We start from the raw sequence: 18,720 nt of genomic DNA on the forward strand, positions 1-18,720 counted from the left end.
TTAGCGACTGAACAACAACAAAGAATACATTCGTGTGACAGTTAGTGAGAATCTAGGTTTAGCAATGCTTATTTATTTCGAGGAATTTGTTAAACAACAGGGTGATTTGCACATTGCTTCAGAATATTGATGTATACAATGAGACTTAGAAATAAAATTAGTACCTGTCACCTTTGCAAGGGGCTTCCCTGATAGTTCAGTTGATAAAGAATCCAGCTGCAATGCAGGAGAGCCCGGTTCGATTGCTCGGTCGGGAAGATCCACTGGAGAAGGGAAAGGCTATCCATTCCAGTATTTTGGCCTGGAGAATTCCATGGAATGTATAGTTCATGGGGTCACAAAGAGTTGGTACAACTGAGTGACTTTCACTTTCACCTTTGCAATCCTTTACTGCCTATTATATTAATTTTAATCACTAGGTACAAATATAAAAAGCTTTCATTTGTGTCTATTGTAGGCTTCTCCAGCTCACACAACTCCACAGACCCAAAATACAACTGGTCGTCGAAGAAGAGCAGCTAATGAAGATCCCGATGAAAAAAGGAGGAAGTTTCTGGAAAGAAATAGAGCAGCAGCTTCAAGATGCCGACAAAAGAGAAAAGTCTGGGTTCAGTCTTTAGAGAAGAAAGCAGAAGACTTGAGTTCATTAAATGGTCAACTACAGGTATGGTGCATATATGTAAATTGTTTATTTATTTTTAATAATTACGAACACATATTTTCCTTATTTTTTCCTAGTTAGCCATTCAGACATTTTAGGACACAATATTGGGTGTGTATGGAATCTGTAGTAAAGTGTAGTTTAATAAACCTATTTGAATACCAAGATGAAGTAATATAACTTTCAATACTGATACAGTGAAGAAATTTTTAAATGTAAGTGTTTACTTGCATAGTACAAAAGTACCTAAACTATCTGGTTTAAACTTTATAAAGTTATGATATAGAGTTCAACAGAATCTTAAACTGTAAAATATTACTGGTACTTCATTTTTCTTATTTTTTGGTTCATGTCACAACTGTAGAGTTGGTTCAATTTGCAGTTTTTGTTTTTAAGTTCTTTTGTTCTTTGAATTATAAATTTTGTTTTGTTTTGTTTGTTTTATTTAAAGTGAATATAGTGCTCGTGAAAGGTGCCAGATTGACAGCTTTGGAACTGAAGGACTAATTATCCACAGAACAGGTACAATATGGCCAGTGGCAGTAGAAAACATTTCATACTGCCCTGCCAGTGTGCCTCAGATTTATTTCTTAGGAACCCTATGTGGTATAAAGGTTTTAAGGCTCCTTCCTATTCAGTCTTTGGTAAGATTTTCAGTGATGGCATTTGGCAGCACTAAGTCTATTTCCTTCCTTCTGTTTTTTCTTCCTTTTTTGGTGGTGTTTTTAATGTTGTAAATATTCTCGAGTAAAATCTTCTAAACTACCAATTGATGAGCATCAGTGAGAAAAATCAATGAATTTATGAATTAAATTGATGAATTTAAATTCATTATGAATTTAATGAATTATAGTTATTATTGGTCAATCCTCTGAGCTATCCATTCCTACTTAAAAATTAATCATGATTGATGATTGTTCTCATCTTACATCTTTAAAGATGTCACCAGTATCAGTGTCTTGTTTAAACACTTAGGAGAAAGCTTTCTAGCTTTTTTAGCTCCAGGGATAGCATTTCACCTAATGTAAATTACAATAACTTAACACTTTTTCATATGTGAGACAGACATCTTTTAAAACTCTGTGTTGGGCTTTGAATATTGACATATTAGCTTTAGAACAAATAAATTATCTTGCAAAACTTTTAACCATTTCAAAAAAATTAAATATGATTTTAATTTTACCATATTACAGAGACTTCAAATATGTACTTATATACTAGGATATGTTAAATAATATATTACCTAATAAATTCTTCAAGAACGATTTTCATATCATAATTTTTCAAAACAAACTTTTGAATTTTTTTCTTTAAAGTGAAACATTATAGATACAAATTTATGTACTCTAAAAATGGTTATCAGATTTCTGAATATTAACTATTACTTAAATGTTTGAGTATTCATATTAATACATTAACAAACTAATAAAATCATTCTTCTGAATGACTTGGCTTCTTAACAGTTACATGGTATTAAAAATAACATTCTTTGTTAGCCTCAGTTGTCTTACCCATGGAATAGAGATAATAATACTTGCTGGTCCTCCTGCTCTGGATTGTTATTTACATCAAATTAGAATTTTTGCAGGCATTTCAAAATATATTAATTTTAATAGGATAAATTGATCAATGTTTTCTTTTGTAATTTGGCTAATTATGCCTTTTTTAAGAAGTGAAAATGTTTTAAAACTATAAAGTGGTATATAAATATATGGTTATATTCTCAAGGTACTGGGCTTCAGGTTGGGCCAGTTTTCTGTTCTGACCCAAGTTATAACAATATTAACAACTTTTAATGAGATTGTTGTTCAGTGGCTAAGTCATGTCCATCTGTTTGTGACCCTGTGGACTGCAGCATGCCAGGATTCCCTGTCCTTCACTATCTCCCAGAGTTTGCTCAAACTCATGTTAATCATATTGCTATTTCCTTAATTATACTGCAGCCCTGGTCACCACTATGAACACCAACAGTGCTTTATTATTTCAGAAAACTTCGGAGAATTCAGTATTCACAATGAATGTAATATTTACTTCCCCCTTAATTTCATGTTTTTTCCATCATGCAAACTGTATAAAAATATCATTATTGTAAAATTATTCATTTTTATATTTCCTAATTTGAGTAGAAGTTTCTTGATTGGAGGAATAAAGGCAAGATTTATCACCTAGGTAAAAGTTAGCTAACACTTCAGTTTTGAAGCAGGCATGAAACTTTTAAAATAGAAGTCACAATCAAGAAATCACTGAGTTAAACTCTGTAGTTGAACATAACTACTTAATACCTCAAATTAAAACAGAACCAGTTTTTTTTTTAATTGAGGTATAGTTGATATATAGTATATAATTGCATGTTTCCATGTACATGTCCTGATTCACAGTTGTTAAAGGTTATACTCCATTTACAACTTACTTTATTCCTTGTGCTATACAATGTGTCCTTGTTTATTTTATACATAGCAGGTTTGTTAAATGTTTGTTTATATATTTGTCTGTTCTGGATCTTAGTTGTGGCATGTGAACTCATAGTTGAAGTATGTGGGATTTAGTTCTCTGACCAGGAATCAAACCCTGGGCGCTCTACATTGGGAGTGCAGAGACACAGCCACTGGACCACCAGGGAAGTCCCTACATACAGCAGGTTTTAATCTCTTAATCCCCTATCTCTGTCTTGCCCACTGGTAAGCACTGTTTTTTCTCAGTATCTGTTTCGTTTTTGGTTATTCACTATATTCACTAGTTTTATGTTTCAGAACCAAGATACAGGTGATATCATACACTGTTTGTCTTTCTCTGATTTATTTTACTAAGCATAAAAATCAGTATTTTTAATCGTTAATAATTGAGGAATGGATAGCATCATGGTTAGAAAGAAAGTGTTCTTAGTTTTAAAGATGTATACCAAAACATGAAGCTAGGTGAGATGATGTGTTATTGGGTATTTGAAAAAAACTTTTGCAAAAAAGAAAGAGAATAAGGTCCTTTTGAATATATTAACCTGGAAAATGTCTAATACTGTGGGCAAAAAGTAAGTTGCTTAAAAACAGCCCAGATGTCCATCAGTAGATAAATTGTGGCATATACATCCAATGCAATATTTTTCAGCCACAAAAAGGAATGAAATTACATGCTACAAAGTGAGTAAATCTCAAAACATTATGCTTAAGTGAAAGAAGCCACAAAGTCACATACTGTATGACTCCATTTATATGAAATATATAGAACAAATTAATCCATAGAGACAAAATGCAAATGGGTAGTTTCCAGAGATGGGGGGGGAGGAAGAGGAAAATAGGAAGAAACTGGTTAATGGATAAGAGGTTTTACTCTTGAATGGTCAGATAGAGGGTGGTGGTGGCACAGCACTGCAGATGTGTATTAAATGCTACTGAATTTTTCAGTTTAAAATGGTTAGTTCTATATTATGGAAATTTCACCTCAACAAATTACTCAGAAGTCACATACTAAAAATGTATAGCATAATTCTTTTTCATTAATGAAAGCTTTATAGTTAAAATGTGTAAATGTGTAGGTATGGAAATCAGTATAGAAATGAATCTTTAAATAGAGGTAAAATTTTAAGAATGACATGTATTAGTTTGTAGCAGTGATAAAGGGGGTTTGGGAAGAAAGGGTACTTCAACTATGACTTTCTCTATTGTTTCAAGTGGATATATGATTTTTTGCTGTTTTTTACTTACATATCATAAAAAATAAGCTTTAAAAAAGTAAGTGACACATTCTAGTTTTCAGAATATGAAGAGTTAATATGCTTATAATAGATTCTGGAGAAAAAATTTCAGTCTGCCAACAGCAAAACTGTTAACTGTGAAGAACAGAATGACTTGTAAAGAAAATTGAATGTCGAAGAAATAATTAAACTCTACTTTATGTGAAAACATTCATCAGTTCTACATTTCCTTAATAATTCTTCATGTGACATACACGTTTAGCTGATCAGGGCAGTAATGACCCATGGTTACTTATATATAATAAAAGGTTTAATGAGTGTTGAGGTGTGACTGTTCATATTTTTACCAAATACATATTAGGTTTTAAGAAAATACTAATTATTCAACTTTACTGTCCCACTCACTGAATTTAATTATATTTTAGCTTTCTAGAATCATTGCTTTAAAAACAAGCTCATCAAATTGTATTAGAGACATTTATGGTACTCTAGACCAAGAATTGGATGCTGTTGGTTATAATCTATTATATTTTCAAAGGTAATATATGATTTTGTCTTTTACTTGAAATGGTTTTAACACCGTTATGTCTTTGTCTTTTATACTCATCTTGTGGGTTAGTTTTCAGTTTAGAATTGCAGCATTTCCTTTATGAACAAAAGGCAGACTCATAGGAGCTCTTAACAATCTGTAATAATACCTGTAGAATTTGTTGTGGATTTTGCTTTTAAAACTTAGGCACTGCAAATGTGTGTGGACTGGAAGCTCGGTAAATTAATAGAAGCATTCTTTGATAACAAGATATGTGAGGAGTTTTCACTAATAAGTTAATGATACGGAAAAGGTTTCATTTACTGGTCCATTGACTTAGGGGGAATGGGATCGGTTTTTTAATCCTGGTACCTAAACTGTATTTTACTTAAGTATTTATCACTTGAAATAGGAATGGCAACAACTGGGAGATGGTATCCAATACCTGAAAATTTTTAAAAATGTTAATTCCTGAAAAACTCTAGAACTGTCTTTCTTCTCCACTCCCAGACTGAGTTTTTCACTATATTCTAGAGGGGAAAGGGTAATAGTGATGCCACTTCTATCTCACGTATTTTATTCTGCGTACTTCTTTTTACTGTTGTTGCTCAATCGCTAGGTTGTCTGACTCTGCGACCCCATGAACTACAGCACACCAGACTTCCCTGTCCTTCACTGTCTCCCGGAGTTTGCTCAGACTCATGTCCATTGAGTCAATGATGCCATCCAATCATCTCTTCCTCTGTTGTACCCTTCTTCTCTTGCCCTCAATCTTTCAAAGTATCTGGGTCTTTGCCAGTGAGCCAGCTCTTTGCATCAGGTGGCCAAAGTATTGGAGCTTCAGCCTCGGTCCTTCCAATGAATATTCAGGACTGATTTCCTTTAGCATTGACTAGTTTGATCTCCTTGGCTGTCCAAGGGACTCTCAAGAGTCTTCTCCAGCACCACAGTTTGAAAGCATCGATTCTTCAGTGCTCAGCCTTCTTTATAGTCCAGCTCTCACATCCATACATGACTATTGGCAAAACCATAGCTTTGACTATATGGACCTTTGTTGGCAAGGTGATGTCTCTGCTTTTTGATATGCTGTCTAGGTTTGTCATAGCTATTCTTCCAAGGAGCAAGCGTCTTTTAATTTCATGGCTGTAGTTTTTACTAGTCTTTACTAAAATCTTCCCAAGCCTTTACCTCCCCATCTGTCAAACTCACAGAATAAGTACTATTTTAAAGATCAAATAAGAGAGGTAATAGAGAAGTTAGGTTACTTAAGCTACTCTTCACAAAAATCAGTGGTAATAGCAATGAGAAACTCCCCAAAGAAGAAACTATCCAATATTATTTCTTTAATTTGGGGGATAGTAGCTGAACTAGAAAGTCAAAGATCATGAATTTATGGAACCTGATCATCAATCTGTGGCCAAATATCAGGGAAATGTTTTGATTGGTTAATCAGTTAGCTAGCCTGTTATTATTTCATCAGTCTAATCTGCTTCAGACAAACTGTAATATATATATATAAAATTTGTTCATCAGTATGTAATTAACCTTTGAGTAGATACAAATAGATTAGAGCAATGGTATAGGCAGTGCCAAATAATTACATTTTCTCTTAGACCATAACTAGCATCTGCTTTATCTTACCAAATACATTTTACTTTGACCCCCCCCCCAAAAAAAATCAGTAATTGGTCACATTTGAATGGGACTTTAATGTTTTCAGAAAGACAGTTAATATATTCTGCAAATAAACTAATAACAGATGAACCAGAAAGGTTTTAGAGGCTGAATCCAATTATAATCAGTCTAAAATACTCCACAGATATAGAGGTATAAATACTTCTTTTTTCATTTAATATTAAATCTGTTTATGGCTTAACATTTATTTCTTTCAGATTCACTATGACTTAAGCAAACTGGTTCTGTTATGGCTTTAAGTCATGGTTTATGGAACTGCCTTGTCTAAATACTGTCCGTCTTTTTAAGTTCTTTCCTTTATATATATAATTATGTGACTATAATTCTTGAATGTTTTGTTTAATTTGTTGAATTTTCTGCATTTGTAATAAATGATTTTAAAAATACTGGCCAGGCTTTGGCAAACTCTTCTAATTTTGCCTAATGTAAAGGTTATATATCAGGATAAGCCTCCTTTTATCAACTCCTACCTGGAACCTGATGTAGACCATAAGCATATGCTTATACTTAGGGCTCTCCAGCTCAACTAAATCCATTTCTTGAAGGTTTGGCCTCTCTTATCCGGTTGTGTTTACTTTGCAGTATTTCTTACAGTCCCAGTTCTTTGCTAGCAACCATGTCCCATTGGCTGCTTTCAGTCTAGTGCTGATAACCAGTTTTTAAAGAAATTGAGTATTAGGATACAATAAAATACAAACTATTGATTTAGTTTAACCTTTTGATCAAAAATCATTTGAGCTTCAGGATTACCATTAGGAAAATCTCTTTATCATTATAAAATATTTTAGATCAGGATGATGTAAAAGATTGGACTAAATTTGTATAGAGCACACCTTGAGTTTGTTGGGGTTTTTTTTCCTTGTCATTTAAAGGTATAAGGGGAAAATTACATTATTTACATTTTGGATAAAGAACAGCATACTTCTGTACTGTATCACTTCAGTTCAGTCGCTCAGTCGTGTCCAACTCTTTGCGACCCCATGAATCGCAGCACACCAGGTCTCCCTGTCCATCACCGACTCCTGTAGTTTACCCAAACTCAAGTCCATCGAGTCAGTGATGCCATCCAACCATCTCATCCTCTGTCATCCCCTTCTCCTCCTGCCCCAAGTCCCTCCCAGCATCAGGGTCTTTTCTAATGAGTCAGCGCTTTGCATGAGGTGGCCAAAATATTGGAGTTTCAGCTTCAGCATCAGTCCTTCCAGTGAACACCCAGGACTGATCTCCTTTTTAGTATATGGAAATTATAATATTTAAACATTTTTAAATTTCCTCCTCTCTTCCAGTTTTTGCCCCTGATTAGAATTAAAGTCAGTTAACACAAATATAAGTTGTGAAAGTGTTAGTCGCTCAGTCATGTCCAACTCTTTGCGACCCCAGGGACTATATAGACCACCAGGCTCCTCTGTCCATGGAATTCTCCAGGCAAGAAAACTGCAGTGAGTAGTCATTCTCTTCTCCAGGGCATCTTCCCAACCCAGGTCTTCCACATTGCAGGCGGATTCTTTACCATCTGAGCCACCAGGGAAGCCTTATAACAGGAGTCAGATACCTTCTCTTTAAAGTCCTTAATGTTCATTACCCATTTTTAGCTAGTGGCATCTTTACATTTGTTGACTTGTTCATGGACCAGGTAGTCTGATTAGGTGAACAACCATAATACCACCAACTGTCAGATGGAATATCAGTTTCTGTATTCAAACTTATCAGTTTCAAACCTATCATTTAAAGAGAGATTTTTTAATATATTTATTTTTGAGTGCATAGGAATATTGTTTAAACACCCAAAATTTTATTTAAACTATTTTGTATCAGATTATCAACTTGTGACTGCTCAGGAATTTTATCTAATACATCATTTCCTTTCATAATATTGTTTATGATGAATGTCCATATAGAGTATTTAGTTGAGAAGGCATTTGGGATTTTTTAAATTCTGTAATTGAGATGATGCTATTAAGTATGTCAATCTTCCTTTTCTAAGAAAATGAACAGGGTGACTATGTGGTGAGGTTGTTGACAAAAATAATGAAATTAGAACCACTGACCAGTTTTATATTATTTAAGCTATTTCATTTCACCCTCTTTAGTGGGGTTTTGTTTTTTTTTTTACCTGCTGGAAATAGATTTTAGAGAAGACCATGGTAATTCAGTGTACTCAGTTTATGCTAGGCCATGGGCTGTGATCTGGGGATATAGAAAGCAAGGTGATCCCTGCTCTTGAGAAACCCCAATCTAACAGAGGTGGCAAAGTAAACAAAAAACAATCCAGTGTGATAAGTGCTATCACACTATCAAACACACATACGTACATTTATGTAATTATGGCTGTGGAAGCACAGAAATACATCATGTGTATTTACACTGTCCTGAGTTGACTTTTAAAGATAGTGAAATAATTAAGGCAAAAAGGAAAGGTTTTCTAGATGGAAATAACTATATTTAGCCATACAAAATTTCTGTTTATAGGTCAAAATGAATAAATATTGATTAATAGGTTCAAACTAATGAGAAGGGTGGTTATACGTACTCGATTATAAAAGATTGTGTATTCTTGACATCAGTTCAGTTCAGTCACTCAGTCGTGTCCAACTCTTTGCGACCCCATGAATTGCAGCACGCCAGGCCTCCCTGTTTATCACCATCTCCCAGAGTTCACTCAGACTCACGTCCATCGAGTCAGTGATGCCATCCAGCCATCTCATCCTCTGTCATCCCCTTCTCCTCCTGCCCCCAATCCCTCCCAGCATCAGAGTCTTTTCCAATGAGTCAACTCTTCACATGAGGTGGCCAAAGTACTGGAGTTTCAGCTTTAGCATCATTCCTTCCAAAGAAATCCCAGGGTTGATCTCCTTCAGAATGGACTGGTTGGATCTCCTCGCAGTCCAAGAGACTCTCAAGAGTCTTCTCCAACACCACAGTTCAGAAGCATCAATTCTTCGGCACTCAGCCTTCTTCACAGTCCAACTCTCACATCCATACATGACCACAGGAAAAACCATAGCCTTGACTAGACGGACCTTAGTCGGCAAAGTAATGTCTCTGCTTTTGAATATACTATCTAGGTTGGTCATAACTTTTCTTCCAAGGAGTAAGTGTCTTTTAATTTCGTGGCTGAAATCACCAATACATATCCAGCCCTATTTCATGTTAGAGAAATTAATGAGAGAAACTTGTAAATGGGAGTCTCAAAATCAAGCTGACAGCAGAAAGAGGGAGAAACATTTTGGATTATATATGTTGGATTATTCATAATATGGTTTGTCATAAGTACTGTCATTAATAGAGATAATTAGGAGTATTGACACTAGTGAGTTCAGTATTCCATAGAAATTAATTTTGTAAATAACAGCTGGTTTTTTAAAGCAAAACTTTAAACCTTTTCTTTCGTACTTTAATCACTATACACCCATTCTTGTCTCAAACACAATGTTCTAAACATAATTTAACTTTTTTTTTTTAATGGTTCAGAGTTCTTGTAAAGCATCAGTTTTCGTTTTGTGCTTTCACACAGCATTTACAGTTCGTTGTTATTGGGGTGTGAGGAACTGTTTGACTCGGCAAACTTGCCTTTGGATTACTTTTATTCTTCTTGTGTGTTCCTATCATCAGTCACTTAAGGAGACCTAATAAGTCTAATCTACTAAAGTATTTTACATTCAGCTTTCTGGGTAAGAGATTTAGGGAGGGAAAAAGAAGTGCTTTAGTTTTTATGTATACCTTTTTGCTGTATTTCTTCATTTAATTTTGGGTTCATGGATGAAATGTGAATAGTTAATGTAAGCCCAAATAAGTAGAGGTATTTGTAAGTTAAGATTTTTTAATGTTATTAATCTATTACATTCATATTATTTGTAGCTCTTGAGTATTGGTAATTATCACTAATTTATGTATTAAGGTTTGGGGGTTATCCAAAGGAATTGGGCTTTCTCAACTTGGAACTTCAACATAGAATCTACCAGATTAATGCATCCAAAACAGACTGAACTGCTCATTCTGTAATAAGAAGGACAAATCATCATTGATTTATCAGATTTAAATTTAGATGTGTACAAATGGTTTAGGTCAAAGGCAACTAAGCCGTTTAGACATTATGTCTACTTTCATTGGTTCCGTGTCCAAAAACACAGTGCCTTGTGATGTCTTTTAGATAGCTGTGATTCTCCAGTTACTGTGTTTTCCCCTATGGAGATTTTCCTGGTTTCTAGAAAGCTGTTTAATTAGTTTCCAGGATAAATTTTTTTTATTTCCAAGTGAATAGAGTCAGTGAAATTTTATCCTGACTCCCTTGATACTTCTAGTTGTTCATATAATCAAAAGAGCATGTAACGTGTAAAATAAAAATACCTTTGATAGGTAACCTGTGTAGTATATAAGCAGTTCCAAGGCAAATGATAATGTAAAAAACTGAAATATGCTATCCAGTTGTGATTTAAATTTTTATGTAAGTTGCAGGTTTTATGTAAATATTAAAATATAAAAGTTAATGTGTAACGATTAAATAAATTTAAGCAGCACATTTTTGTTTATTCCTTGGCATTTTAAAGATATCTGATTTTCATATCTTAATCTTCACTTGTTTTAAACAGCGAAAATTGTTTAGTCTGATGTTGGTAAGGTACCTAAGTTGTTTCTCCTCCAGAGTGAAGTCACCCTGCTGAGAAATGAAGTGGCACAGCTGAAACAGCTTCTTCTGGCTCATAAAGATTGCCCTGTAACCGCCATGCAGAAGAAATCTGGCTATCATAGTGAGTAATGTTCCATTACCTATAGCCTTAGGCTGTATCAGTGAAATACTGCCAGAGTGAACCAAGTTACCATTAAAAAAACGGAGACTGCAATTCTAATATTTAATATTAAATATCAGAAGTTCTGCAGGGTTATGGAATGGAGGATATACTTCTCAGAATCTAGAGTTTAATTTTCCTATATCTAGCTTTTTCCTAGAGATTACTATAGATCAGCAAAATGAGTTGGTTAATAATTTAAAATATAGTGAAAGTACTTATGATATTTTGTTTATATTCTCAGAGTAATAGTTTTCTTGGATTGACAGACTGAACACTTCTTTTCCAGCCTCCATTTAGTAATTTTTTTTTAAATTCACTATCTTTACTTAACAATCAGTAACAGATCCTATTGTTACAGTAGCAGATCCTGGGTATTCTTCCTTAGATAATCAGCATTGTGCAGTTTTATCATTCTGAATGTTTATATTGAGCCTTCTAGTTACAAAAATACTAAACTAGAACAGTATTGAAATTATCTGCTTGTAAGTTTCCTCTTAAATATTTCCCTTTAAAATGAGGTGTTTTTTTTTCTCTTTTCAGCATTTTAGAGGTTAATTGTGCTTTCCTTCTTGTAATGTCCTATTTTGATGAGATGCACAATGTTGGAACCAGCTGTTAGTCTTGAATAAATGGCCAATTTTGTCCATCGTACACAAATTTGTAACAAATAACATAGCTGGGAATGCATTAGGAACATTCATAATATATAACCCATAGCTTTCATTTTTATGATTTAGTGATATTTCAGGATATTTGTAAATGTGAAGATTGTTTCAACCATATGTATCCACTTCATTTTAATTTGCCAGTGTCAGTAATTCAAAGGAAAGAAACATTTTGTATTGGATGCAAACAGTTCCTCAGGTGCTCACGATAAAACTTAATGGCCACCATCTTTAGTTGTAGTCATTGTAAGCAGTTTCATCAGAATGGGCAATATTTTTTAATTTAAAAGATTCAGTAGATTTAGCAACTCTCTATGCCATGTATATTTAGAACATTGATTTTTGTCAGTTTTGAGCAAATATATCTCAGTCCTTTGATATCTCATCATTTTGACAGGATTGTGAAACACATTGTGGAGCAAATTGGAGCCATATAGAATTATGTTTGGGGTTGTATTAGCAATGACTGCTGCGGGGATGAGGCCATTATGGTTCCCATCTGACTTAACAACATAATTTCCTTTAGAAGCTACTGAGTTCAGCATTATGCATACATGATTTTCTTAACAAGAGAGCTCTCCTGAATTTTAATATTCAAAAAGAAATATACAAACAATTCTATAAAAGTAGAAGGAAAATTAACTCTTTAGTTGCATTCAATTTATAATTATCTTCAATTTTTTAATCTAAATTTATTGGATAACCCCAACAGTTCCCTGTTATCCAGGCAGTATATACTCAGCAAATGCAAACCAGTTCTTTATTTGAAGCTATAAAGATTTTTTTAAGTGTACAGATATATAGGTTTGCATGCTGTATCCTCAAACTGACTGAAAATCTAGATTAATAAGTTTTTCGTGAAGATATACAAGGTTGTGAAAAATGTAAAAAAATAAGATATTTTGAAGTTTTGGAACAGTTCCCATCTTTTTTCCTGTCTAGTTATCTATATGTCAGACTGATTGGCGTCAGTATAGTTCTTGTATAAAATTAGTTCTCTTCAGCTCTACAAATTGGATTTTGTAGAAAACTCAAAATTTTTATTTCAAATTGAAGTCTGGGAAAAAATGTGACTTCTCTGTTTAATAGTCAAGGTAAAGATTGCTTAAGTTAATGTTTAAATCTCAGAAAAAATCTGGAGAAATTTACAAATACATAACTGCTCATCATACTATAGCACATAGCAATTGCTAATGATAATGAGCTGTCATACTAGTTAGCTCTTTCAAAACAATGTGATATAAAACTCAGGTTTAGATTGAGTAATATCACAAAATATTGCAGGTAAAAGTGACAATATAAAGTCACACAGTCATAGAGTCTCTTTTTTAACAGAAAGTCCCATATCCTAGGAAACCTTTCAGTCATGAGAAAACCATGACATTGATTTTAAGGGTCAAAACGAGTGAAATATGAAAACATTTTTAATGTTTGGATTCCATGAAGAATAAAACATAAGAGTAATTTTACTAACATTAATTCATCTTCTGTAAACCTCTGGGCATAATTAACATAACAAACATAGTTGTTTCTGTAATCATAAGAGAGAAGCAAAGCTTATTAGACCCTAAATGTGAGCTTATATTTTCACTTATGAAAATATGTATACACATTAGTGGAACTTCAGAGAGTGAATTGTCAGATAATGGTTTCTTTTGGTTTAAGCAGTGCTAAAAATGGCTCTTAGAGTAATAAGATCTCTTGTGTCTTTCTATTGTTTGTGATTTACACTAGCAATTTTTCTCCCCTTACCATCTCGAACTGGACATAGATACAGCTGTATGACATTACAGAGGTATTTTATACGTAATTTATAAGTGAGTACCTGATTCTTTGTACAACCTAAAGATTTGTTTTACTTAATTCTGAAAGCTTGGAGAAAGATACACCTGTTCCTTATCACTTTTCATTTTGAGTCCATCTCCCCCATTATATATTTACATGTCCTCATACCACTTGTCACAGGTCTCTCTATTTCTGAAAGCTGTTACATCCCTAGAACTTACATTGAGAGGAAGGTCATTTTGTTATCATGTTGAATAGTGGTGAAATAGAGGGCTTTTTACTGTGCTCTCCAGTTAAACTGTTATTTGCCAGTGTTTTCTTTGAATGCATTATTATTGTATTGGCTATTTAACTGAATTGTAAATATTTTATAACATTCATTGTTGCTTAATCAGAAAAGTACCTTTATGCTTTACATAATTTTAAAAAGGATTACTGATTGTGGTGTTTTTTTTTTTTAATTTTTTTTTTTTTTTTACTGTATCTTGACATCAAATTTTTATCCAGTGGTGCAGTTTTATATTTAAAGCAGATTATTAGAGATGGTGAGATTCTTTCAAAAATGCATGGATTTGAGGCAAAAGTATCAAAATTCTGTAAGGGTTACTATATTTCAGAAAACCCTCAAAAGGAAGAATTATATTTGAACTAAAGTTATGCTTGCCAGATTCCTCCCCCTCTATCTTCTACATTACAAATCACTGGGTAAGTCCTGCTTCATGGGGTCCGCAGTCTTAATAACTGACTTTCAGAATGAGCACCTGGCCGTCAGTAAGCAGGCCAGTATGTACTCTCAGATTTCACAGAAAGCCAGCTAATTGTCATTTCTGAACACAAAATAAAAATTATTTTAATACCAAATGCAAAGTGCAAAAGAACACATCCTGTATAACACTGTTTTTAAAGTGTTCAAAATGAAGCTGAAAGATCTGTTTAGAGATTTGTACTTATCTGGTAAAACTTCAAAGGAAAAACAAGGGAATTATAACAGGAATACATATAGAATGGTGATTACCTTTGGTGGAGAGAGGACCCTCCAGGAAGCACCAGTGTTAATTGCAGTCTTTAAGTTGGGAAGCTGAGTTCACAGGTGTTGATGCGATCAGTTGTCTCATAACTTGCATACACTGTAACTAGTTGTGGGTGTTATACAAATGGAATTATTGGTTTCTCTTCGGTTAAAATAAGAAAGATGTAGATTTGTTCAAGCCAAAAAATTGGTTATTTATTTTCATAAATATTTAGAATGCCCTATCTCCAGTTTTATATGGATTTTTATTTGAATCTCAATGCATGCAACTATAACAGCTGGTGGCATTTAGATTCTAAATATTGCTTATTCTCATGTGTATAAATCATTAGAATCAGGTGTTATAATCATCGATTGCTGCAGTAGATAGTCAGAATAAATATAGTTCTGCAGAGGGAATTATTTGAAGACATAATTTGTATGTTAGAATTCATTTTGATTATATTTTCTAACCTTTTAATAACAAAACCAGTCTATTGGCCTACATGTCAAATGTGTTGCTGGGTGTTTCATTTTATCTATAAGAAACTTATCTCGCAAATTCCTACTTAATTTTCTTTCTTAACACTATTTAACAAATAATTCTTCAGCTCTGTTTTACTGGGCATTGAGGTGTTTCCATGTGCATGCCTGTGCCTTCATTTGGCTTGTTGCAGGCAAAATTGCCTATCACGACTTAGAGCCACCTTTCAGTTACTCAGTTACCATCATACTAACTTCTCTAAACTGATTCTGTAAAATGTCATCTAACTTTTTATTCTGTACATTGACTCAGCCTGATAAATTTTTACAACTATTCTAAGAAACTGAGTAGTTTTCTTTTTTCCACTCAGCTGCTGATAAAGATGATAGTTCAGAAGATTTGTCAGTGCCGAGTAGTCCACATACCGAAGCTATACAACATAGTTCTGTCAGCACATCCAATGGAGTCAGTTCAACTTCCAAGGCAGAAGCTGTAGCCACTTCAGTCCTCACCCAGATGGCGGACCAGAGTACAGAGCCTGTGCTTTCGCAGATTGTCATGGCTCCTTCCTCCCAGTCACAGCCCTCAGGAAGTTGATTAAAAACCTGCAGTGCAGCAGCTTTAGATACTCATTAGTGACTTCAAAGGGAAATCAAGGAAAGACCAGTTTCCATTTATGCGAAATCTGTGGTTGTAAATTTTTTTTTGTTTTTTACTTGAAATTAAATTTGACTCTAAAGTTGGTGTAGCAGCAGTTGATGATCAGACTGAACAAGTTTTTAGTCTCTGGAAAAAGACTGATTTTGCTTTTTTTATAAATATTGTTAGATTTATTAATTTTTCTGTGCTCAATGTGTAAATTGTATTATAATTGATTGTGGTTTATTTCACTTTTAATTTGGGGGTGTTTTAATAAATGGGGGTGTTACTGAATCTCTCTTCCTACTTCCATTTCTTTTGACCACCTCTTAACCCTCAACTATGATGGTAGTTTTGTTATATCATTTATACCAAAGTTCTGCATAGTCCCTATTGACTTTGTAACGTTAACAAGGTCATAAAGCACTAGCAAGAGAAAGAAATTTGCTTTTAATCTTTTGCCTTTTATTTTGCACATTATGCAAAAGGAAGAACATTACCGGACACTTTTTAAGTGAGTGAAATGTGGTAAAAGACATACAGTGCTTTTATGCACACTCTTAGTGAAGATCAGTAATAGTGCATTTTCTTTAGGATTTTAAATAAGCATGAATATTGGAATCCTTTATCATTTCAATAATGACTGTTTTTCAAGTCTTAAATTCAGTATTTTAAATCCTATGTTTTGAGGCTAACAAAATATGAAATTATATAAAGTACAATACAGGGTTATCAGATACCTAATAATTTTTTGATATTAGATTTTTGGTTTTGTTTATTTTTTACAGATTTCAGGTTTTAAACTGAGAAGTTTATGCATAATCAAGTAAGGTATGGTTGCCAGAAAAGCCTAAAAATTACTACTTAGAAAATTTAAGACTGTTTACCCCCATTGTCTTGTACTTGCAAGCTAACTTGTACTTATTCTTGTGGAAGCACTGTCATCTTTTAGTAGCAAATTTTGATAACGTTTCTCGTGGGAAAAAATCAGTATCTATCTTTAGAACAATGTAACTATAATGTGGGACACAAGAGTGAGTGGGAGAGTGTGCGTATGTGTGTATGTGTGTGTCTTTCAATAGTTTATGCCAGCAATCTTTGCTTGAATGTTTAATGATGCCTTCGGTGTGATGCTGGCCAATAGATGATTGCAATTTAAGATGTCATTACTGTGCAGGCTTGGATAACTAACATTCCATGATGTAGTTTGTTTCTGATGAGATGATTGTAGGTACACTTTTCTCATTATCCAATCATCTGTGGGATACTGAGTTTTCTAATGTGCCATTATCTATTTTTATTCTGCAGTTATGTTCAAAATACAGTACAATATTTTAAAATAGACAAAATTGTTAAAAATAAAGTAGTAGATGTGTGTAAGAAAACTTTGTAAAATAGTTATGAGTCCTCCCCAGTAGCAACTTCTGGCATTCAAGCAGGATTCCATTATGTAAATATCTGTAACACATTTATAATAAGTTGTGTAGTTTGTTCTGCATCCATACTACACTATTTGCTAAAGTCTCAGTGCCATCTCTGAATGAGACTGACATTTTAAAAATCTGTATGGAATATCCTTGACAATTCAAGGAAATATCCCACCTTGCCTAAGTTCCGAACTGGGAAACATTCAGATTATACAAATGACAATTCAGGACTTTTAAGTATGAAGATAATAGGAATTTTATTATTTGGCTTATAAAAAATGAGAGCATTTTTTGTTGATAATTCTACTTCTAAAGTTTTTTTTTTTTAACTGATTTTATAATTTTCAGGTACTCAATTTCTAATCATGACTTTGCCATAGTTATGCTAAGGAGTTGATCTCAAAGGCACAAAATATGAATTCTTCAAGAAGGCTGTTTTTTATTGTAGTTTGGATGGGTTAGGAAAAGCCTCCGTTTTTCATTCTCCTAGGTCAGTCAGTGCATTTTTCTTAAATTTTATTATTTATGCAAGTTAAAGTTCTTTGGTAACAGGAATTCTTGCAACTGTAAAATAAAACTACATAGATGTAAGAAGTCATGTAAACGGTTAATGAGCTCATTACCAAGGTTAGCAAAACTCATTGTAAATCAGTCTGTACTCAGCAAATAAAAATCATTATTAGTTGTATAAACACAAATTCCATTTTGACTTTCAGGATGTCACACTACTTCTGTACCTAGCATTTTGGGTCCTTATATTTGCAATGTTACACAAACTGTACTATTTTCTTTTATGTGCAGTTTGCATGAGTAAACCATCAAAGAATAAATTCTATCTTTAAATTATGTTCATAATTTGCTTGTTCTTACCTGTCTTTCCTAAAGTAAGATTACATGATAATGGTGTTTTTCTCCTTCAGAATGTTTTTTACCTGAGAAGAACCTAATATTCTGTTTCCTGTGATAAAATTAATTTCTTCTTAGAGACCTTTCTGCTGCAAGGTCACTCAGGCCTCTTTCTTCTTCTCTGCATTCACTTTAACCCCTATCCATACAAAATGAACCTTTAATTTATGTCTGCAGCCCAGAATATTCCCTTACCCACATATACAGCTACTATACACAGATGCACCAGCCTTTGGTTTATCTTGGTAACTGCCTGCCAAAACAACTCTATCTTTTACTCTGAACTGTATAATCTTCCCTTACCCTACCTTCAAACACACTGCTCCCATAATGTTTCATAAATCAATTGATTACCACACCATCCTTCCAGTTGCTGAAGTCAGAACAACCTTGTTCTCACCTTGATTCCTCACTTCTCACTACTCACATCCAACACATCAGG

General features: G+C 33.6%; 1 protein-coding gene across 11 annotated transcripts in view; it reads left to right on the top strand.

Moving 5' to 3' along the window:
- The window catches only part of ATF2 (activating transcription factor 2), a 79,666-nt gene extending 61,439 nt beyond the window's left edge, over window positions 1–18,227 (top strand). For all 11 annotated transcript variants that reach the window (XM_069577152.1, XM_069577153.1, XM_069577156.1 and 8 more), the window contains 3 exons: window positions 458–664; window positions 11,216–11,321; window positions 15,677–18,227. In XM_069577152.1, the coding sequence (XP_069433253.1) occupies window positions 458–664; window positions 11,216–11,321; window positions 15,677–15,903 (540 nt within the window). In that variant the 3' untranslated portion in view covers window positions 15,904–18,227. The remainder of the gene's footprint in view (window positions 1–457; window positions 665–11,215; window positions 11,322–15,676) is intronic.
- The last annotated feature ends 493 nt before the right edge of the window (window positions 18,228–18,720 follow it).

The sequence above is a fragment of the Ovis canadensis genome, chromosome 2, assembly GCF_042477335.2.
Source record: "Ovis canadensis isolate MfBH-ARS-UI-01 breed Bighorn chromosome 2, ARS-UI_OviCan_v2, whole genome shotgun sequence".
Lineage (NCBI taxonomy): Eukaryota > Metazoa > Chordata > Mammalia > Artiodactyla > Bovidae > Ovis > Ovis canadensis.